Here is a 24,980-nt window from a genome sequence, read left to right on the forward strand (position 1 = left end):
TGGAGTTACTTGGGAAAAGTATAGCTGCAAGTACCTCAATTCATCATAAAACACGTGAAATGTTGGTTGTAATGTGTTTTATGACGACCTTGAAGACACCACAAGCTGAACCACGTTGGTCCAAGCAGAGTGGGTGGGAACACCAACATTTACGCTGGCCGGTCCAAGATACCAGAAACAGCCCATCACACACGTATATACATATATATATATATAATATAAATATATACACACACACAAACACACAGAACGTACCTTCAGCGTTAGATGCCAAAAGAAATAACGTGAAAACAGTTATAAAGTATAAAGCAGCCATGGCGACAGAGCAAGATGGCGTTTAGCCTTTCTTCGTCTTCTTCCTGCCTTTAACATAAGACGTAAGACGTAAAATGTGGGCGGTCACCAAGGCTGCCATTTTTGTAGTTTTAGGACTGTTATAACTATCGTTGCACTTTTTGGAGGCTCTGATCTTAAGGTTTAACTGAACATTCAAGTAATGAACATATTCCTTATTCTGATCAATATTTTGTAAAATTAATTTCATTCATTTCAATTTAAAATTTGAACATATAACAGTTCTTCTCACTTATATATTTGACATATTTTTTATTGTAAATTTCTTTCTTTTAATACTATTTAGGATTACTTAATTTTTTGTGTATAATTTTGACTGTACTGCACTACAATACCAAGCTACTTGGCAATAAACCTGATTCTGGTTCTGAACTGTTTAAACTAGTCTGAAATGAAAAAGTGCTTTTTGCAGGTTGTTAAAACTCTTCCTTTCTCTGCTGTTGTCACATCTACGTGACCTCATCTTCAACGTGCACCCTCACATACACGTTTCTGCTGTGCTCTGCACTCTGCTTTCATCATTATGATTATTCTCTCATTCAGGCTAAATGAGAGCTGCAGGTTTACTGTAAGAGGAACTAAGGTCTAGTCATCAACTAAAATGGTCCTTTTAAGTCTTGAGGAGAAAAAATCACCTTCTGAGTTTTGCATTAAAATAGTTCTTCATTTGAGATAATGAGGGTTAAAATAATCTGCTTTTGAAGTTATGATTATTCATTCCTGTATGACATTACAACTATCAGCTAGTGGCGCTAATAGCTCCACTAGAACCTGAGTGTGGAGTTGGATAGCTGTTGTGAGTCCATATTATTTGTGCTTTGTTGCAATTGTTAAACTTTGAAGATGCCTTGTGAGTACTGAGAACAGCAACCGTCAGCTTTAACATTGTTTAACCAGGTTTGATTATACAAATCATATTGTGATGTGTTGTAAGAATATTTCATTTATATAAATTGTTTGTCCTTGTTTAACCTTGAAGATGACCTAGTACCCTGCAACCTGCTACCATTTTAGGCTACATAATATTTTTATAAATATAATTTCAAATATGAAATAGCCATTCTTCCAATAATCATTTCCTGGTTTTCACAGATCCCTCAATCTAACTAATCCAGACTAATGCAGGTGGCTGTTTCTGACTTAATCCAAGAGGTTAGTTGGAGTAGAAATGCACGAATTTTTTATTTTTTATTTATTTTTTTTTTAAAAAGTTTGCTTCCTTATTTTAAAACATAACCAGGCGCCCATGAACAGCACTATATAAATAAAGTAGTTTAAGTGCATTTCCTCGTCTATAGCACACATCGGCACAATACACCTGTATTCCCCAAACGCCCTCTGGCGTTTCAGAGGGTTACAGCAACGAAGCGCAAGTATAACCGAAGCTTCACTCACCTGCTCATAGTCCAGTCATGAAGAAAACTCAGCTTCCAGCAGAGATTTGGAAGAACATCCAGTCTTCCTGGTTGCCCTCCCCCGACAACCAGCCTCCTATCCGGATCCACCCCTCCGTGTTTGTCGGCATTATTACCCGAAGTCTCTATTTTACAAACTCCACAGAGATTATAAACCCAAACAATGGAGGAAATCCCTCCTCTGTAGACAGAATATGTTAATTAACCCGCAGAAGTTCCCCTTCTGTGGAGGACCAGCTGTCGAGGTAACACAGTCACAGGCTCCGGAGAGGACTGATCTCACACGTTCAAAGTCCAATGATTTGAGTGTTGACTGTGGGCGGGTTAAACAGTCAGTTCATGATACGGACCTACCGGCATACGTTACTTTAGCTACTGTCATGAAGGGGAACTGCTCCTCTGTAAACTCTCTGTTTCATATTTAAACATAATGACCACTTTCAACCATGAGTTGACGAGTTAAACATCCATAATATACACCTCATAAAATCAACAAGGTGTAGATACTAGTCTTCCAGACGGTTCCAGTCATTTTACTGCTTTGTAACTAAAGTATATTTACTCAAGTACTGAAGTACAAATTTAAGGTTCTTGTATTTACTGGAGTATTTCCATTTGATGCAACTTTATACTTCTACTCCACTACAAGACAGCTATAGTTACAAGGTATTTTTGAATATTTGTGATAAACAGAAGGATTAAGTGATCATTTATGGGTTGAGAAAGTTCTCCTATTTCTTGAGCTAAATAAACTATTTTTAATAGTGGTAATTTATTAAATAGTTAATTGTACTACTATTGTATCAGTAGATGCATTGTCACAAAGTAGAAAACTGTTTTTCTGAGCTCATGAAAAGTTGACTTTAGAGATACGTAGTTCTCACAGGACAGTGATGCTGCAAACATATGATGATCTTATAAAACATGATGCACTGCTGTAGATTAAACTACCCAACAGTACATAGAGGTAAATATAATCAGTACAACCTTCAACATCTACAGCAGTAAAATGCAACACACACATTAATGTAGCAATAATATTAGAAATATCATATATAATAATAAAACACTGACAGGGACAATTGTTCTGCAGACAAGTACTTTTATTTTTCATTCTTAAAGTAATATTTACATACTTTTACTTAACTAAGGTTTTAAATTCAGGACTTTTCCTTGTAGTAGAGTATTTTCACTGTATTGAACGGTATTGCTACCTTTAGTTAAGGGTCTGAATACTTCTTCTACCACTGAGTATCGATATGTGACAGGGTTGGTTTCAGAATGTAAGCCTGTAGTTAATGTAAGTCCAATGCCATTGTAGTGTTAGTTCAACCACATGAACACTATTAGAAAAGTTTCACAAATTACAGAGTATTTGAGTTTATGTGCAGAGACAGAAACTTTATCTGGCACCTGGTAGGTCTGCCATGAGTAAAACTAGACCTATAAACAATTACATAGCAGGTCCATACAAACCCCCTGTACAGGTTCAGCATCCTCACTTCAAAGAGGATGAGAGTGAGAGGGGAATAAAAGTAGAAAAGACAATCACATAGCAGGTTTACACAAACAACAATACCGCTGTTATAAATTAACCAAAAGCCCTAAAACTGTCTTTCTTCTCAGATTTGCTCTCTTTCTCATTCCAGTCTGATTATTCGGTAAACATGTTTCATCTCTTTGTTCAGTATGTTGGCGGCCAGCGTGTCTCAGTCACCAGGGAACAAAATGTGCCAACCACAAAGAGAGAAAACAACACACCCAGATATGCAAAGAAACATGTTATGATGTTATCAGCTCAGCAGAAAGTGAAACACGTTGCCTCCACATTTATAATTCAAAAGATGCTTTGTTGGAGTTTCAGGTTGAGCAGGTTTTATTCTGCTGCACACAGACATCTGTTTAATAAGACAGGAATACTTTTTATATCATATTATATTATATTATATTATATTATATTATATTATATTATATTATATTATATTATATTATATTATATTATATTATATTATGTTACAGTATAGTATAGTATAGTTTAGTTAAGCATACTTTGAATCTGCATCAGGCTGCTTGCTGTGAAGTTTTTATTGGCTCATATTGCTGCTGTTTCTCAGTCCAGTTCTACTGTCAATGTTGTATTTTTATTTTCTCTTTGACTGTAATTTTATTCTTGATTTTATTATTTAATATTGACTAATGAGAGGTTTGTCTGTATTACTTATTTTTATGTTGCTGCCTGTCTTGACCAGGACTTTAAATCTTTTTTTTTCCTGAAAAAAATGAAGGTAAAATAAAAATAAATAAATAAACAAAATGGATCATTGATGAAAAAAAATATTTGTTTGCAGCCTTACAGGCAGATGGAGGAGCTGTCAGGACCAATATTAGACTTTTGGGGTCTCTGGTGATCTGGACTTCCTTTGGATAACAGGAACTTCCTGTAATGTTTTCAGTAAAAAAATGTGTTGTTATCTTCAGTCTGACGCTCTGCTGAACTGTATCACTGATGTGATCTTCAGATATAACTGGTCAGGTCAAATTTTTTTAACATTCAGTGCATAACATGATCTGCATTCATATGAAGTCACATAAGTTAGTTCTGCTTCAGAAAGACTGAATCATGTTGTGTTTTCTGTATTTTAGTGTCGTGTGAAGAAACAAACAAACAGGATTCATTTCGAACAAGACTGATCTGTTGTCAGAGTTTTATTGTAGCTAAAAACATCAGCAAAGGTCAGAAGATGTGAGCTGGAAATTTCCAGAGTTACAGTTAAAGATCATAAACCATGTTCTCTTTCTATTTTACTATATATATATATATTTACATATACATATATATATCTAGTATAGTTCTATTTTACTATATTTATTGAATTTTTATTAGGACTCAGGATTCAAAAGTCAGCAGAACCTGCCTTATTCATGACTCTATTTATCACTAAGAGTCAGACTAGACTGTGAACTCCCTGCTGTCAGAGTAATGCCCTAAAGATCAACTGGCAGTGTAGATAATAAATAACTGTGTGGTACAAAGTTCAGGTGTGTCAGACTTTGAGCTTGTCTGAACAGGTTTAATTGCAGGTAAGATGAGATGTGCAAACAGAATCAACCACTCACAGCGTTTCTGGATTCACTTCTGCAGAAAAGAGACTTACTGCACCTGAATAATATACATTTGAAAATAAAAAATATATTCAATTCTTATAAAATATTTTATTATATTATTTAAACTTCACATGCAGGATGAACTAAATGTTTTCTGTCATCAGATACTGATGTGTTTAAAGCAAAGAGAAGATGGACTGTTTTAAGATATTATATCAAAGTGCTTTTATTTAGACTTAGACTGAAGACGTCTAATCTGTCTCACATTATTAAATTGGATCTATACACAGAATTCTGTATGTTGCACTTTTCTGCACAATGTTCAGTACATTCAACTCATTTACAGACATGTTTCTACAAAGAAACTTACTTTTTTCTACAAGCTCATTTACAGCGGTTTATGGTTTGGTTATGGAGTTTTACACTGAACGACACTGAAATATCGACAGGACGACATGATGATGAAACAATCAACAAACAAAACCTCATGCAGCCCAAATATCTGCAGCCAAAGCTGGTTCAGAAAGAGCTTTTATTTTTCAAAGAACATTTTAAAAAAACCAACATTTACAGCTGAGTTTTAGCGCTGATATGGATGCATCTGCAAATTTATATTTCAATTGTTTTTCGACAACATGTGTTTTGATGACAACATGTGTTAGATGATGAACTTTGTGTCTTTGGTAATGTGAGATATTAACAGAGATACATATTGTGCTGTGTACAAAACATAGTTATTAGTTGACAACATAATATTTTTTGTTGTTATTTTTTTATTAAAATTAATCGAATCAATCTTTTCCAGTCTCAGTCAATACAACCTCTTCAAACTGTGCTGCAGCAAGATGACTCACCAACTAGAGTCCACATATCTCCTGTTTTAGCATCTCGACACTGGTTCCCTGTATGTTTTTGAATTGATTTTAATATTTCAATGATTACTCGTTCTGTTTCCTCTTTTGAATCTCTTTAAAAACACTTTTTTAGAATCATTTTCTGTTGAATCAGTTTATTCTTTATGTTTTCACTCTGTGTTTCAGTAGTTCATGCATTAACAACACTTGTAATTATTACTGTATCAACTCTGTATCAACTTTTATATGATATTTTTATGGTAATTTCTCTTCTTGTCTTTGTAAAGCACTTTGTAACTTGTTTTTGAAAAGTGTTACATAAATACAGTTGTTATTTATTACTATTTTTAATCTCGTTGCAAAATGTTCTGTTTTAATTAGTTATTATTATTGTATCTGTTATGATTATTATGATTTATTATTATTGTTGTTGTTGTTGTTGTTGTTGTTGTTAGTAATATTATCATTATTGTGCCGAAAAAGTATCTGGGTCTCAGAGTCGTAACAGCTCCAGTTCCCAAACTTGGCAGACTGGTTGGAAATCTCACCCACTACTCAGAAAAAACAAATTATGCTGATTGGCCAGATGATGAATTCATAATTATTTTTGTGGATTCCAGGGTCCAGGGCCAACACTCGGTAGGGGCCCTGCTGGGTCCGCAGGCGAAGCAGGAATAGGAGAGTTTAACTCTCTCAGCTTCTTCTATTCATTCTCTATGGTAGTGTTTATCACTGTGGGTGTAATCCCCGCTCCGACCACTATGTGGCTTGCAATGGCAGAGTGGTGCTGTCTGTATTTCTGCTTGTTGACTCTGCGGGAAGTGAAAACCGCAGAAGCAGTGATTCAAAGTTTATGACTAACTTCGCTGAAAACTTTATCCAAAATATGAGATATTCACGTCTTTTTATGTTTGTGGTGAATGAAACTATCCAAACTCACTTTTCTATGTGTTGAGTGGGACATAAACACTGATAAGGACTAAGTGGTTGGCAGGTTTGCCACCATGAAGGAGAGGAGGATGAAGTTTTAAAAGGGACCGTGAAATGTACAAAGTTTGTTAAACTGTTCAGATTATTTTCTTCCATGGAGGATGGAGAAATACACAAATGGACTAACGTTACACCACATGCTGTCCTCAGTGCTGAAACATTTGGCAACCTGTTTTCTATTTTGTTCTTCAGAACAAGATTGTCTCAACGCGGCTTCACCCAATGCTTTTGTAGACATAGGCTTGCATGGCTCAATAACAATCGGTGATTATGGAGAGGATATATCAGCTATTGTACAGTTATGAATTTTAAAATGACTGTTTTAGAAAGGCCCCTTAAGAATGCTCCGCCCCTACGTGTATCAGTTGACCCGCTCCAACCCCACCACCAAACCTGTGTTTGGGTGCTGACACACACACACACACACACACACACACACACACACACACACAGAGGTTTACAACAGACTCTTTGGATGATCATTTAAATATCAGCTTTTCCTACTAATTGTCCTCAATTGTACTGAGAAAACCAAATATTCAAAACATTTTTCATGTGCAAATTACAGGATATGTTATATATATATATTACTGGATATGAGACCATATGCTTATGACAGCGGATCAGCAGGTAGAGCTCCTGTACAATTCCATCAGGGCATCAAGTAGATATTACATTTTGAATACACAATGCTATGTTATAACTAAGAGGGACAAGGGAAATTTTTATTAGATGACACCATACAGAACTATTACGTAACTACATGTGCAAATTACAGGCGGGTGGAACAACAGCCTGAGTTTGGTTCAGTTTCAGAGCATTTTCTGCCGTCTAATGGTCCACTGTCAAGTTTCTCTGGGGGAACACTGGAAACTCAACAGGCCAAGATGAGACGTCTCCTTGTCTGTTGTGGACATGTAATCCGTAGTACCGCTGATGACTGTGACACCGTCTCCTCTCCATTTGAGGACGTCTGTAGTGTGATACTGGACCACAGTTGCCTGCCAACTCACTTCAGGGGTCTGACGGAGAATGCACTGGTGTATGTAGGAGGGTTTGTTGTTTGACAGGTGATGAAGCAGCTTTCATGCAATGTGTGCAGAAACAGTTTGGTGTCTGATGTTGTACCAGCATCATTTTCTGAACGTTACCACCTAGCCACCTACCTTGAAGAACAATGGAGGCCTGATGATTCCATCTGTAGGTATTATCAAGGAGATCTGCTCAGCAGAGCACTTCATTCAACAAACCACAAACATTTCATCAGCAGCTCATCAGTGCAGCGTTTCTCTTGTCAGTCACATGATGGTCCAACGTAGGTTCAGAGGATGTGTTCAATCTTGGTGACCATATTATTGAAACTCAGGACGACTTGGATAATCATCACTTTTGCATCCACTCATTAGTTGTCAGCAACTTCCACAAGTTGAAGCAGTACCACATTTCCAAACTTCACACTGCAATTACAAAGTGGCAGCTTGAGAAAGACGCTTTGTAAAACTGTTTCAAGGACATTAATCCTTAGAACAAAAGGTGTTCACATGTTGCTGAGAAGTGTGAGATAGAGAGAAACTGAGTTTGTCCAAGACAGTGAACAACTTTGACTCTTACCTAGTTGCTCTTGAGCTCAATTATTTAGTGTTTACATATGACTGTACTGTATATCTGAAGATTGGTCTTGACGCACTACATCGTATGCAGTAGGGATGTGCAGAGAGCCCAGTATATGTATTTATATCTATATTTGTTGAGGCAGCAAAATTCTTTATATTTGTATTCAAATAAAAGTGGAAAAGTTTTTCTTACGCTTTTAATTAATTAATAATTTAATTTTAAAATAGAAGTACAAACTTGTTTTCAGGACTACAACTTGTCGTTTTATTTTCGGCATTTGAGGTTCAGCTTATGTTGACATTAATATTTCATACTATTATATATATTATATATAGATTATATTTTGTACATTAACATGACTTACAGACTTGTTAGACACATTTATTAACAGCAACTCCAGTGTCTAATGTTCTTTAATTCATGAGGTTTTGCTGTTAAACACTTTACATAAGTGTTGAACTTTACTCTGATGTTTAATATAAAGAATATATATATTAAACTTATTTCACTATAGTTTTCTCTTTAGCTTTATCTCCAATATAACTGAATAGGTCCTCCTTCCATTTGTTGTTATATGAAATATCAGACATGAGTTGCAGTAGCAGTATCATTACTATGAATATTAGTATTAAAAGTGTTGAACTAGCAGCAGTTCTAGTAGCTCTAGAAGCAGTACTGCATCAGTCACAGTACTTGCAGTAATAATAAGAATATATTCTTCTTTTCCAGAGAGCGATCCAGCTGCAGTGCACTCAGCAGACGTCATTTATGGACAAATATTCATCAGAACTGAGTGAATTTGCTGCAGTGTGGGAATTTGATGAATACGATGTATTTATTCACTATTTGATTGACAGAAGTGGTGCGTTTGGCTTGGACTTGGATTCCAGTGAACACAGTGGGCTTGTGGGCTGGTCTGTGTTCAAAGTCACTCCCTGATTCACTCATTCACCACTCAGAACATAACATGCACTCAGTAGTTTATAGTTTGCAGTGAACTGAGACTGAGACAGTCATTAATAACTGTTGAAATTGTCACATTAAAATCAACATTTGCATTTCAGTGTTGTCCAGCAGAGTGCAGCATACACCTTCTAGTTTTCATGAGGAGCTGCAGGAGAGCTTTGTCTTTTTTTTGAGAGGCAGATGCATCATCAAGGCCAAAATAAAACATATATAATCAGAGCTTATGGGTGCTGAGACCATGCCCCTAGGAACAGCGAAATGACTCAAAGTCTAAAGGAGCCACATGATTAAATTATTTCATCTCATTCATGCAATCAAGTAGCCAACTGGAAGTCTGCCGGCTCGGCCTGTGAAGGTCTAAGACACACTAGAGAAGGTCTCTCTGAAAGTCCAAACAGAGCATAGGAGTGACATTAAACGACAAAGAAACAGAGAAGTTAGAAGTTACAAAAGCACAGAGAGACATTTAGAAACACAACTTCACCTGAGAACACTTAATTTTATTTTTTATTTTTTCCTGAACATTTTCTGAGTAATTTGCAGGTATTTAATGGCTCAGTTTTAGGACATTTTACACAAAGGTGGTGTTATTGGTACAAATGATAAGAAAATGCAGAAAGGTGTTTAGTTAGGAAGCACCCCTCATTACATTTTGGTTGATACGTAGTTGTATAATAGATTCTTAACAATTCTTTAACTGACAGAAAATATGTAGTTTTCTGTTTGTAGTTTTGTGTGTCAAACGATAAATTACCATATTAGGTTGTTAACCGAAAACACTACAAAGAGTGAGCGTCTGTTGCCAACCTGTCTTCTCAAGACTTTATTTTATGGATCTCCTCATTTCCTAAAATTAGCTGCTGTGTGAATGTTCATTAGGACATTTATTTAAAAAGGTTATGCAGTTTGGTAGCATGCAGGAAATGTGCTCATTGAAGAGTTTATAATACATAATATGTTAATATGTAGTTTGACACAAAAACAAGTATTTTCTGTCAATTAAAGAATCAGAATGTGATCCATTTGGTCGAATAACATTAGGAAAGTCTAAAAGAGTTGCATGATTATATAATATTATTACATCTCATTCAAGCAATCAAGTAGCCAACTGGAAGTCTACCAGCTCGGCCAGCGAAGGTCTCAGACAAACTGGAGAAGGACTCTAGCATGCTCTATGGGTTAACATCTGGACATCTCTTAAGCTCCAGATGAAATAAAAACACTTGTTTTCACCTGAAACTTCATAACTCTTCCTAAATTGAGCCAGAATATACAAAAGTGGAAATATTTCAACGGTTACACTTAAAATGTTCTTCACATTCAATAATAGAGAAAAAAGAGAAACATGCTGCAGTCACATCTTTATCAACTAAAGTATTAGTTGATAATGATGTTTAGACATTTACAGCACTTCAAGGTTCAGGAAAGATGTTGGTTAAATATTAAAAAGTAAACACTGACTTCACTGGCATTCATGTGGTGTCGGAGTAATTGGAAGAATGAGTTTCCGACTGGGAAAACTCAAAACCCCTCAAGTTGAAACAACAACTCAGAAAGTCAGTGGAAAGTTTGGTACACAACTTGCTGAAAGTTTGTCTACGCAGAAACATGATGGATGAAAGTAAATGTTTGGTTGATAGCAAGAAACTTTTACTAATTCACATATTTCACATCAATTTTTTGCTCACGTGTAACTTGTAATATGGTTTTAGGTTGTAACTGTGTCCATGTAAAGTTATGTATTAGCATTAATGCTGATAACAAGTCAGCATTAATGGTTTGATTTAGTGCTTTTAGGGAACGTACTGGTGCAGCAACAAATCTGGGACAAAATTCAACACATCTTCTTAGTAACGTCCATGTTGTTTCCACATTACGACTTAAAAGCTCATAAACGCACTGAAGTGAAAGAACGACTTCATCCGAGGAGCACATGAACGCAGCAACAAAAGTGTCAGGTGTCAAAGTCATGTGACTTGTTGTGACAAATCACTCCCCCAGGACTGCCTCCTCCTGCTTATGACATTTCACCTCCTCTGAACTGTGAGTCGGAGGGATCAACAAAGTTTTCTCTTTTTTTATCTGGTTGACATTCATGTGCTGCTGAGTCCTCTGAACCGTAACACACACACACACACACACACACACACACACACACACACACACACACACAGAAAGATAAAAAGTGTCCTTTCAGCAGAGTTGTTTCATTTTGATGATGGAGACTTTTGCATATTATAAAACTTAACACTGAAAACAAAGTTTTGCAGGTAATTGATCAGATAAGAACACATTACCAGATGGTGGCGCTAGATGAACTCTGCACTGTGTGTTTTATTAAACCTGCACAGCTGACGAGTATCAACAGGTTCAACAGCTCAGCTTCAGGTAGACAACTAAACAGGAAGTCTGGTTATAAACATAAATGAATATATAACATGAATCCAGCTCATCTACATTATGAACAAAATCTTTATCAAAACAGGAAACATGTTAAAAAGTATAGATATTTAATAATGAAAAATTAAATGTCAACAAATACACAGTGCAGTAAATATATTATATGTTACAAGTTCAGAATGAAGCTCTGGGTACAAACTGATGCAACACATTTATTCACAGGGGTTAACTGTGAATAAATGTGTTGTGCAAAACTGTGCAAAACATATTTAAAATAGTTGTCAGCATGTTATTCATATCATTGTAGTGTTAACTCAGCTTGCATCAGCTCTATTATCTCTGAACTGTGAACTTTAATAACTTTAGCTTACAGTCCTGCTTTAAAGTTCTCAATGAACTTCACTTACTTCAAACATCCCATAAACAACACTACAAATACCTGCATCTGCACCTGAACATTTCCTACACAATACAGAAACAACAGATCATACACATTGAAAACATCACGTTATAACAGTGTTTACAGTATAAACTACTGTAGACAGTCTAACATTGGCTGGAAAACACAATAAAACTCACTTTCCAGTCTGCATCTCTACAGACTCACAGCAATAATCTCACTCTTACACACTCTGAACACAAATAACATTACTTACACAACACAGTAAAATGCTATTAAATAAAACTGAAGTGAAAATGAAATAAACTAGTTTTTATCACTTGCATTAGTAGAATAGTTGCAGCTCTAATTATGAAGGGATCCTCTAATGCTCAGTATGAACAGGAGGAATGATTACAGCAAGAAAAACATGTTTACTGATGAAAGTCCGACCTTTTAGACCTGGTTCCAGTTCAGAACATGTTACTGCTGTAAAAGCTGCAGGACACAAAGATTCAGGAGTTCAGAGATCTGAGACCTTTCAGACCTGCTGGGGGACAGCTGCTCTATGATAAACAGGTCGGTCAGGACGTTGTCTACGTTGTCTATAAATCACAAAACAAATAACAGCAACAACAAGCACAGCAACAACAGGCAGACCAACTATCAGTCCATGATTTCGTTCCTCCTTCTTTCCTTCATCCTTGTCTCCTTCATCCTTGTCTCCTTCAGTCCAGGTGTTTCCAGCTGTGTGACCTGCAGAGCAGAAACAGGTGTGAGGTATCAGCTGTCAGGTAGGTGATGACTCACCTCTACAAACTCTACAAACTCACCTGAGTCAGTAACATTCAGATTGATGGTGGTCATGAGCTCCTGTCCTTTGCTTTTCACAGAAACACGACACTCGTATGTTCCAGTGTCGTTGATGTTGACGTTCTTCAGAATCACAGAAACGTCTCCGTCCTTCATCTCTGGATCTCTCAGCTGCACTCGACCACGAAAAGATGGATGCTGGAAGGTTTCATATAGTCGGTTCTCTCTGAAGAAGAAGACGTAATCATCTGTCTTCAGGTCAGGTTTTCTCCATGCTAACAGTGTGACGGCTTCACCTTTGGGACTCAGACACTGAAGAGTGACATCATCTCCAGGCTTTACTGTTATCTCTGCAAGATTTCAACAAAAACAGAAAATTCACAGAAAAGCAGGAAATAAAAGTTAGTGATACAACTCTCTGTCTGTGTGTGTGTGTATATATATACATACAAATATATATATATATATATATATATGTGTGTGTGTGTGTGTGTGTGTGTGTGTGTGTAAAGAAAATCTTTACTTAATAGGATAACTTTCATATAATAATGATGTTATAATAATAATTGAAATGATTTCAGTTGGTTTCAGTGAATGTGATGAAATATGGTGTTTGAGGAGAACATCATTTATTACATGATTAATTATTACATGTTTAATGTAACATAATACATGTTGTTCCTTCATATGAAAGTCTGTCATGTTTCTGTCGATGCAATAAAAGGAAAAAAAGAGGAAATGTGTCACAACTCTTTATCCTGACAGTTATAAACAAACAACACAATTAGATAATAAATCATTATAAATGATATAAGATATAAAAACTATAAAAATAATTAATGAGTTCATATCTGAGTAGATTTGAACCATATTTTCAGTTTGATTTTAAAATGCTGGATGCAGCACAGGGAGAGGTTTCCAAATATCTACTGCTCTCTAAAACAGTTGAGTTTAACAAAGTGGCTTAAAGGAGGAAAAGCTGCTCCATGAATCTGAGACACAAGTACCATCTAAAACTAATCAATAACTGATATCTATCAATGATATGATGGAGAGATGGGGTTGGGAGCAATTTGTAACACAACGACTAGAGTTTAATATAAAACATGAACAACCACTGCTATTAATATATACAGTATGTACATGTATATACTTATATTTTTAATTAAGTTACTATCAACAATAAATTGACAAATCATTACTGGTTATATTTTATGACATAAATATTGTTTAAAAATATAATTTAGACAGCCTTCTCATTCCAAAAGAGCATTTTCATTTTTCAGCATGATCACCATGACAACCGCTGTGTGAATTTCACCAATCAACACCTATTTTTATTCATATTTAGCAGTAACACAATAACAGTGGATGTAATTATCTGTGTTCATGATGTCACCTGCACAGCTGCTCACACTGTTAAAGATACTCAACTGATATTTATTCTGAGCTTTAACAGTTAACTGACAGAAACAAATCTTCATCAGAGCCTTGATAGAACCAGAGATGCACCGACACTGATATCAGATATCAGATATCGGTCCCATACTGACTCAAATAACTGGATCAGGTATTGTTGACAATAGACCAATCTGGTATCAGATACCATTATTTTATTTTAATAAATAACAATTCAGTAAATTTATATCTATGTATTTATTTGTTACATTTTGTCTTACAAAGTTAGGAAAGTTATGTTTAAGTCAAGTCAGATGTTGCCTTAAACATAAAGAATGATTCCAGTCTCTTCCACACAGTGATGCATACAGCTTATTGATTAAACACTAGTATCAGATCAGTGATCGGTATCGGCCGACACCCAAAGTCCAGATATCGGTATCAGGAATGAACAACATACTGACAGCCCCTCTAATATTATACTGATGGATAAAGTCATGAATGACTGAGAAATATAATATAATGTAGTAAGAATGTAAAACATGAAATGTTACAGTGACGTTAATGTAAAATAAGTTTACTGTCTGTATATATGATGCAGGACTTAATTATGATTAAATATATAGCTCAAATACTTTTTAACTTCAACTTATGTTGTCAGTATTTTGAATGATTGAGTATCTCTGCTTGTTGGTTCAGTTTTGCAGGTTCTTTGCTTTCATTTTTCACACAGTTGTTGAACAATACGTCATATTTCCTGCTGCTTTCATGACACGGAACAGAATCATAACCAATAACTAAAGGAAGTCATGTGATCCTGTTCAATGCTGTATTCTGTAATGTGTTTCCTGTCCGTCCTGCAGAGGGATCCTCCTCTGTTGGAATTTTTCCTCATTTGAATGGAAGATCAGATAACAGAGGATGTTGTATTACTGTACTGACTGTAAAACCCTCTGAGACTGATCTGTGATGTGTGATATTGGACTGAACACAACTCAGAAACTAGTAACTATGGTAACAAACTGATCTGATATAAATAATCAATAAGGTTATTTAAGGGATGATAACTGGTCCTCACTTCAGTGACGATGCCAAACACCATCAAACCAAAAGAAGAGCAACAATAACCTGAAGACAGCAGCAGCCTAATGTTTGTCTGCGAGGAAATATGTGAATAATATTAAATCTAATATTGTTATGATCTTTATCTCCCGACATAAACCTCCATAATGACTCATCATATTCACTTGATAAAAATGAGGAAATGGAACTGCGTGTCTGTTCCGCCATCAGCCGCCATTAGCCTCTGAATGAGGGAGGAAACAGAGTCTGAAACCTGCCAGCGAGCAGAATAAAAGTTGTTTTTCCAGCACAGTAACTTTAACCTGCAGCTGAACCAGTTACAGAGCTTTCAGTAAATGTAAATCACACACAGCTTACCTGTAGAGACAGTAAAGGACAGGAAACAAGCGAGGAGACACAAAGAGAAAGTCAACGTAGGCATCTTTCTCTTCTTCTCTTCTTCCATAGTATTTAATGGCTGTTAGTTTCCTGTACAAATACCATTCATTGATGAAGTCCAGACCTGATACGCTTAAAGACTATTCAACAGTTAAAAGTTGGTAAGTGGACCTTGATTTCTGATAATTTTGTCATGTTGCCACTAGCAGTTCTAGTTGCCCTCTGACGGAATACTTTCGTTTTCTTTGTGCACCTAAACTGTATGGTGAGAAAGCGTCATGACGTCACATCTCTGCCGCGCTCATGTGACAGAGGAATGATAGTAAAGATCAGAAACATTCCCATGTTTATGTCATAAAACAACTCAAGACAGTTGAATGATTACAGTGTTGACTGAATGAGGGTTAAGTTACTGAACACTGACAACAACATTGATCCTCGACTCCTCCTGTCCACATGATGAAGAGGGTAAGAGCCAAGATACTGAACCCCAAACTGTACCCTCTGTTCAAAGCTGCGTTCAACTTTGATAACAGGATAAACAAATATACAACGCATTATTTTGTTTTTCCATTTTTCTTGTGAATTAAAAAACTCTATATTATAATATAAAACCTAAGTTATCTGCCCCTGCTGCATCTGAGATAGATAGATAGATAGATGAAATCAGATGAAATTAATTCATCAAGTAGCGCAATATTTTCACTCTCAGCGATGTGAGGTTCATACTTGTCTACATAGATGTGATCATATACAACAAAATAAAAGGTTAAATGTTAATGTCACATGGCAGGTTTAAATCCCCCAAAGCTTTCAGTACCGTGGAAAGCGCCACTGCAACACACATGCCAATATACATAGGGCCTTAATTTAATCATTTAATATCTATCTATCTATCTATCTATCTATCTATCTATCTATAAACAACAGATGCAGTTAATATAGATATAACAATAAAATCAAAAAACAAGCTGTTTTCTAGTTTGGTTTTCTATTCCAATTACTGATTTGAAGACAAAAAAAGCAATAAAAAAACCCAAAAACAAACAATTAATTAAATGAGTCATGAAGATGCTTTGATATGTGGCCTCTAGATGTTGCTGTAGGACATCAGTCTGACACATCAGAGTCTATTCATAAAACTACATATTAGACATCTTTAAATCATCAAATTAGAGGCCTTTTAACAAAACATAATAATACAAACAACCCGGTATAACTTGGATTCAAAATAAACAGGATGCATATTATGGTGTTGAATGTATTTAAAGAGGATATGAAAACAAAGTGAATATTGTATTGAAACAGCAGTTTTGAAAGCTGTGAACAGTCATGAGGTTCGTTAGATGGAAGTGACTCAAAGTGTTCACTTCACTGTCTGATGACACAATAGTTTTTCTACTATCTATCACTTCTGTCACCTATGAAACAAAAAACACCTCCAAACACCCTCATATAAAAGCTGATATTTAATGAAACTCTAACCCTCAAATAATAGAACAGGTATGACCAGCACAGACAAATCATGATCGTTGTTAATAAAGATCAGGTTGAAAAAAACAAGAACAAAACAATAAAACCATTAAAATGACACATTGATTAATGGCAGTTTGCACAGTAATAATTCTTTCAGTACAACATCAGTCATGTTATATTCACTCTGCTGCTCTTCCTTCCTCTTTTTAACTCAAGAAATATTGTTTTTAATAATTTGTTTATGCAGACATTCCTCTGTGCCATTATTATTGGCCAATCTTAAACTACTATTCATGAAACTCAACTCAACACTTCCTCTATATTTTTCATTTTAAAAGCCTCCCAATAAAGGGAAGGCTGTAAGACTTTTAATGTGAAAAATCAGCAAGAAGTTTTGAGTTTTATTTATGTTAGCTTAACGTTGTTTGAGAGAAACAGCAAAGTGGAAAGACAGAAATAATGAATGAGTGAGACTGTTGTTTAAATTGAATTATTGCTGTGGAAGAGGACATTATACTGATCTTATTATGACATCAGGTAAACATGGAGGAAATGTTCAGTTTGTATTAATAGCAAATTAAAACAGGAGCAGATCAGAAAACATGGAGGCTTCATACAGACATTTGATCAGCTTGGTCCTCTGCAGTTGATGTAAATAAGGCTTCAGACACTATTTGAACTAGTTAAATAGTATCAATCATTGATGGTTCATCTCTGTGCTAATAATATAAACTGCTATAAATGAGCTGTTTCCTGCTAACTGCTGGAGAGTAAACCACACAGCAGCATTCTCACCTACAAAGGAAGGAAGTTGGGTTTAACTGCTGTGACCAAACTAAGTTGTTCTCACATCACCGAGAGGCAGAATGGACCAAACATCTCTTCAGTGTCTGCTCTGTAAGTACAATCTGTACTGTCCACATTTAAATGATTATACTTATAGCAGTCAGCTGAGTTATAGGAGAGTGGTGGTGAGATACACAGTCATTTATGATACATGTATCACTGTATAAACTGAGATGAAGAAATCCAAAAATATAATTATAAACTGTGTATATAGAGTCTGAATAGGATCTTACATTGATACCTTTAGTTACTTGGCTTGTATAACAACATAAACAGTAAAAATGTTTTTGTAGGGATTTTAATTGACTTGTTGACCCATTTGAACACAAAACAACTACAGAGTTCATCAATATATCTTCAGTATGAGTCTAAATCCCTAAATTACACGACCAAGTGGAATAGTAACACAGTGCTACACTAACTGATAATATATTTACCAATGTTAATAATAAGTGACCATTTATCAGTCTTTGCAACCCTTCAGAACTGTATCAAAACACAAGGTGCAATCAGTTATTTTGAAGACATAATGAAACAAGATTGAAGCCTCTGAGACATTTATGTCCATAATAACCACTCTTTATGAAAAAAAATGTCCTTCAGTAAAGAAAGTAGTGAAACAGAAATTTGCTGAAAAGCCGTGGTTAACTAAATTAACTAAATACAAAATGCTTGCAAAATGAAAAATACATTATACAAAGAATTTTTGAAGATCAAAAGAAGAAAGAGAACAAACATACAAGACATATGAAGCAAACTCACAAGTGTTATGAGAGGCAGCAAAAGTTTGAGATATTTAAAAGATTATTGTAGGAAGATAACGATTATTGGAAAACAGCAGAAATAATTTTAAAAATATATGAACAGTATTGAATGACATTGTTAAAAAATTGAACTATAAAAGCAGATTGCCCAATTATTTACTGACAAAGAATAAAACAACTATTAATGATATGGATTTAGTTGCATTTGCAGTTGTTGCAGTTGAATTTCATGACATTTTGTCAATGTTGGACTTAATTTAGCTAAGAAGATTATTAAGCCCAGCATTAAAAATGAGGTGGTAAATAAGAGTTGATGTAAATATACATTCATGTTTATTAGAGGAACAGATGAAAGATAAATCTACAGACTGTAGTGGAGTTGACTTGTCTATGACCAGAAATATTACTGAGTGTGGGACAAAACAACTGATGACACTTATTAATTAAATAAAACAACATACAACGTCTGCCAGAACAGGACGGAACAGAAAAAAGTGGAGAAAAGAAAGTTTGACAGTGGAAAGAAGACGACACATGACAACAGTATTTTAATTCAGATGTTAGTTTTATCTAAACTTATTTTATTGAAATGTTTGTGGCAGATTACATGAATGATGCTCAGACAAACTTCAGCAGTGTTTACATCTCTTCCTGTTTCCTCATTTTTATGGTTGTATTACTGGATTGTCTACTGTATTGATATATTATTGATAGAGTTTCCTCTGTCTCAATATTATTGTTTTTACACACTCAATCACTGTTCTAAAACAACCTTTTTGTCTGGTTGTCGCAACATGATCCCTGCTGTTATTATTAGTAGTAAATATTATATCTGAATTCTGTATTTTATGGGTTTCTCATTTCTCTGGAGTAGAAATGTCTTGTTGTATGTTGAAACTCAAAAGCTCAAACCAACCTGTCAACCTGTCATTTCTCTTCAGTTCTGATCTCACTGCTGTGCTGCACAACAAACCAAGGTTAGTAAACTTCTCATCTGATAATCTAAAGCTGTTATATGGTCGCTCTGCTGATTTGAGAGAAAGAGATAATACATCAGATTTTGGGGAGAAGAGCATCTTCATTGTTGTCAACATATTATGTATATTTGGATGTTTACTTGTTGACTGCACTCAGACCTCTCTGAAATCAAGTTTTATTATTTTGAAGTTCTTCTTCAGTTACGTACCAGCAGCAGAAATATGTGCATCATATCTGCAGTTTTGTGATGCACAGTGTGTCATTTTATACACAGCAACACCTTCATGAATTATTTAAATTGTCAGTCACAACGGGATCTAAGAGTAATTTATCCTCCTTTTCTACTCTCTGATGAGCTGTTCCACACAGATACATTTATACCATTACGTAATTAATAGAGCTGACTTTTCTATTTTAAGCAAACCTCCAAACCCAGTTTCCTCTGGATGATCAAAATAAACTGTCTGTCAGCAGGATTATTACAGGATGTTCTCCGTTTATGTGGCCAGACTGTTTTTCTTACAGTATTTACAGGAGAGGCATTACTGTGCACACGTATTGTAAATGTAGCCTGATGACTAACTGAACTGAACAACCTTACTAATTAAATAAATATGAGATATATCAAAAATACTGAAACTGAAAAGGCAAAAAATAATTACACAAAACATGTGGTTTAAATGCTTGAGTCATAATGTGTCTGTATTCTGTGGAAGTCCACAGCTGACATTATCTGTTAAACTTGTTATTCCAAGTTTCTCATATAATGATAACACCCAGAGGAGATTTAAGACACTTTCATTTACACTTCTGTCTCCTTTAGCCACATCACAGATCTGATTACAGTCTGTCTGGTTTTTCATGGTTACGTATAAAATCATAGTTGGCTCTCCTGGAGCTGTTTGGTAACAGCTAAAAGAGAACTTTCACAGTTTAGTTGTTCAGTTACAACCATAGCAGGTTAGCTAGGTAGCTAATAATGCATGCATATTCATGAACTAAGACTAGCATCTTCACAGACTCTCTCACACCTTTCCCTCACCCATTAATGCTCTCTAACATAAAGATCAGTGGTTGAACTGATCAGGGATCAGATAAATGCTACAACAACATGTTACACCTTCTGTATGACTGCGTGCAGGGCAGGTCATGACTATGTTGCTGCCCTAAGAGAGAGATGCAAGGTTAAGAATTTTTAAGCAGTTATTTTCATTTCCTTTATTTAAGATTGTGCACCTAATGGGGGCATAAATTCAACAATAATAATATAATAATTGTAATAATCAGCATAATAAAAACAACAACTACAGATAACTGCAAAATATTATATCAGACAGTATCAAATAGTTTTAAATAAATATTCCAGCCTCTCTGAGTCTGAAACTGGAGCTAATGAATGAATACACTGGGTAACATTATGTATTAATAAAACATAATGTATCATCATCATCTTCATCATCAGGGACAAGGCTGCATCATTCAGCTATCTGACACACCTGTTTTCTAACATTGAGTTTCCATTTTCTTAACTGTCCACACAGGAACGTAGACACACAATGAGCTGCCAAATATAATAACTTATGTTATGGTAAAGTGAGCACTTACTTTTTACAGTGCAGCATAGGTCAGCTTAGCTCTGTCCTGGGTTGTGTTTATGTGTTTCATTTTATCAGACAGGCTGTCAGGAGGTAAAGGCTAGAAACTGAACTCTCCTGGCTGGGTTCCTTAAACAGATGACTGCGACTGAGCCAAGAAACAATCTGTTCAAAACACATTGGTTCTTCTGCACCTTTAGTATCAAACATACCACGCGTGATGGACAGCCACATTTGTGGCTTAAGTCCTGTTAGCCTATGAACCTTCCCTGATTGAATGTGTGGAAATCATTGGAGATCTTTCCTCTGTTGGGTAAAGATTATATATGCATCTCAGAGAGAACATCTTTTTTTTCAATATCTGGCTAGAATGTGTCAAATTTTCCCTCCATCTAAAATGCTTCTTTGAAGAATTTTTATCTTTATTCATTAATATTTAACAACTATCTGATTTACAGATGACACATGAAGTGGTTAAGTGTAAATGTGGTGAAATGAACACCTTCTGGTCATGCTTCACTCACTGGCTGCAGCACTGAGACACATTTATAGATGAAAACTGACACTATAACTGTACGACTAGAATTACTGTTGTTGACCATTGAATGTTACTGTGTGGTACTCAATAGGCCATTATTTTTTATGTTTTCCTCAATATACAATGATTTTCTGCAGCCTCTCTGACTGTGAGTCCCAGCAGCTCTCAGATGTTTATAGGAGATTCTGTCTCTCTGAGTTGTGAGGAGGACGACAGCTCTGCTGGATGGACACTGAGGAGGAACACAACCACAGACACCGGAGTTGAGTGTGGAGTTAAATGGGGAAGATCAGCTGGTTCCTCCTGTAACATCAGTCTAACAGTCCCCTGGGACAGTGGAGTTTACTGGTGTGAGTCCAGAGAGGGAGCAACCAGTAACACCATCAACATCACTGTAACTGGTAAGATCAGACTGTGGAGTTAGTATTGATGAAGCTGAGTGTAAATGATGAAATACTGTAGTTTGTCTCTGTGTTGAGGTGGATCAGTGATCCTGCAGAGTCCTGTCCTCCCTGTGATGGAGGGAGATGATGTCACTCTGCACTGTAAAACAACGACCTCCAACCTCCCAGCTGATTTCTATAAAGATGGCTCCCTCATCAGGACTGAGCCTGCAGGTCACATGACCATCCACCATGTTTCCAAGTCTGATGAAGGCCTCTACAAGTGTAACAGCAGTCATGGAGAGTCTCCACCCAGCTGGATCACTGTCACAGGTGAGGAAGTCAAAAACAAATCTTCAGACCTCATGTTTCATTTATTGATGTTTGCAGGTTTCTGCACTGAAAGGGACAACAGTGATCATTCATAGTGAGAGAAAACATTTCTAACTCTACTAACACTAAATAATATTTAATTTAATATGTGATAATTTTACCCAAACAAAGCTTAATGTCTAATAAACTGCACCAATCTCAGTAATTACTTTCTGAACAGTGAAATTAATGAATGTGTTATCTGTTTTTCAAATTTATACTTTTGATAATTATTTTTGTTTCATTTTAAGAGAAACCCACTACCACCTCTCAGTCTACACCCCTCTCTACTCCCACCTCCACCTCCACCTCCCCCTCTTCTCATCTCATGTTGTTGTCTGTTCCACTTGTCTGTGGTCTGGTTCCACTGGTTCAACTGGTTCTACTGGTGAGACGTTGTGTTCAGAGGAAACTTAAAGGTCAGACACAGACTTCTTGATTTCACAGTAAACATTTAACTTTTATGTTACCTTTTAAGATTTATTTTTTACTTAGAATTTTTTAGAACATTTGGAAATTGTGTTTTACACCCATTTACTACAGTTTATGACATTTTAATATTGTATATTGTATATTTATTATTGTAAATTATATTTCTGATCATTTTGGTTCTTTCCAGCAGCTGAATTAGACGTTGGAGAAGATGACATCACAGATGACATCACATACAGTGGCATCAAAAAATGGCATCACCAGTCACAGCCAATCAGACGGAGCAGAGGTAACGTGTTGTAGATGTGATGTGAGTAGAGGTAAACTTGTATCTTTGTGAGGACTCCATGGGTTTAGAAAGTGAGGACATTTAGTATTATGGGGACACTGGGAACACTGGGAAAGTGGGAAAGTTAATATTTCATTGCATTTATATCAACATTTGATAAGTTTTCATTATACATTTAAACAAAACAGCAAGAGAACAGTTTGTTCTGTTTTGGTGGATGACAATGTGTGATGTGCTTGTGTGTGAAACTGTCTTTGTGGTGAATCATTAACAGATGCTAACAGCTCTGTGGTCATCCAGTTTCCTGTTTCTGATGAAGACAGTTTGTGCTGCACATGTTCTACATAGATTATAAATGTACATATTTGCATATATCTGAACACAAAACTATATTAGTCTAATATAGTTTATTAAAACATTATTATTGACATGTTTATATAATGTGATTAATACTTACATTAAGTGAACTTACTTCAGTGTTATACACTGTTTTACCTTCAGCTTTATCTCACTTTTTGTTGATAAATACTTTTATGGGACACCATTTTTTTATTTATATTATATGTATAATTACAATTATAAATACATTTTAAAGTTACAGATGTTCATCTTGTGGTGATGAACTTGTTTTAATAAAAGCTTGCAACTCTGTAGCTATTTAGATTTCCGCAGCACTGGTGTTAAGAAGAAAAAAAACTGTCAAACCCAAATATTACTTCTAGTATTTCTTTTTTCAACTATAAACTGATGTTTGCTGCTATAATTGATCATATTTCCATCCTGTTCTGTTCAGTCAAGACTTAAGTCAAAAAGAAAACTTTTAAAGCCATTTGCAGTACTTATATTTGGCTTTATGGTTCTGTTCTGGGAGCAGCAGCAAAGACCCCAGGTACAGAACAGAGCAGGTAACTGACAACAAGATGACATTGTTTAAGTCAGACACAGCATGTAAGGAGGATCTGGGGTGGAGGTGGGTTGCAAGCGGCTTGCAGAGGAAGCCTCTGCAAGAGGAAGGGTAGGCACACTGAAGCAGCTTAAAATAAGGCGCACTGTATGAGACTGTCAACTAGATGCATAGAAGGACTCAGCTGAGCCATCAGCTGATGTAGCTGGGTTTGTGAGCTGAACTTAACTTTGTGGCTTGCCTGAACTAACGCTATGCTCAATTTTTAATACTATAGAAAAATTGTATCATTATTGATTTGAAGTAGAGGCATAAATAATATGAATAGTATTTGAATAATGACCACTGCACTAGTAGTAGTGGATACTGTATTCTAACAGTACTTGTATCATTTGTAGTATTGTCAATAATGTATTTTCTATGTTTTTATCTTCCAGTGTGTTATTCAGTTGCAGTTTTCTCAGCAGTGAAAACAACAGAAGGACGAAGATGAGAGGTACAGCTGCTCTTCTTTCTGGATCCACAACAAAAATCTGTTCAAAGTTTTTTATGGTTGTCACAATCAAAACATGACAAACATTTGTAGCATCTTGAGCCACTGATATACTTGCATTTACCGACATATATGTGTCGACAACAAAAGAGATTAATCTT

The 24,980-nt window shown here is 35.6% G+C and overlaps 3 protein-coding genes and 1 long non-coding RNA gene across 7 annotated transcripts in view; 2 read left to right on the forward strand and 2 right to left on the reverse strand.

Moving 5' to 3' along the window:
- The window catches only part of LOC137175214 (myelin-oligodendrocyte glycoprotein-like), a 64,383-nt gene extending 62,318 nt beyond the window's left edge, over window positions 1-2,065 (reverse strand). Inside the window, exon 1 of one of the 2 annotated variants that reach the window (XM_067580940.1) lies at window positions 256-1,740. In XM_067580940.1, coding sequence (XP_067437041.1) covers window positions 256-316 — 61 coding nt within the window. In that variant the 5' untranslated portion in view covers window positions 317-1,740. The other variant, XM_067580941.1, reaches the window with a different exon arrangement.
- Window positions 1-24,980, forward strand: part of LOC137175208 (Fc receptor-like protein 5) — a 69,641-nt gene that overhangs the window by 13,634 nt on the left and 31,027 nt on the right. For 2 of the 3 annotated variants that reach the window (XR_010925580.1, XR_010925579.1), the window contains exons 4-7: window positions 22,426-22,662; window positions 22,953-23,120; window positions 23,321-23,422; window positions 24,764-24,822. The gene's annotated coding sequence lies outside the window, so the exon portion shown is untranslated. The remainder of the gene's footprint in view (window positions 1-22,425; window positions 22,663-22,952; window positions 23,121-23,320; window positions 23,423-24,763; window positions 24,823-24,980) is intronic. The other variant, XR_010925581.1, reaches the window with a different exon arrangement.
- On the reverse strand, window positions 11,792-15,995 carry LOC137175211 (coxsackievirus and adenovirus receptor homolog). Its single transcript, XM_067580933.1, has 3 exons — window positions 15,729-15,995; window positions 12,911-13,240; window positions 11,792-12,833 (listed from the first exon to the last, which is right to left on the reverse strand). Exons 1-3 carry the CDS (start codon window positions 15,814-15,816, stop codon window positions 12,619-12,621), a joined length of 633 nt encoding a protein of 210 aa, XP_067437034.1. The 5' UTR covers window positions 15,817-15,995; the 3' UTR covers window positions 11,792-12,618.
- Window positions 17,946-22,413, forward strand: LOC137175218 (uncharacterized). Its single transcript, XR_010925585.1, has 3 exons — window positions 17,946-18,122; window positions 19,777-19,812; window positions 22,084-22,413. It is a non-coding gene; the product is annotated as an uncharacterized lncRNA (long non-coding RNA).

This window comes from Thunnus thynnus, chromosome 22 (genome assembly GCF_963924715.1).
Source record: "Thunnus thynnus chromosome 22, fThuThy2.1, whole genome shotgun sequence".
Taxonomy (NCBI): domain Eukaryota; kingdom Metazoa; phylum Chordata; class Actinopteri; order Scombriformes; family Scombridae; genus Thunnus; species Thunnus thynnus.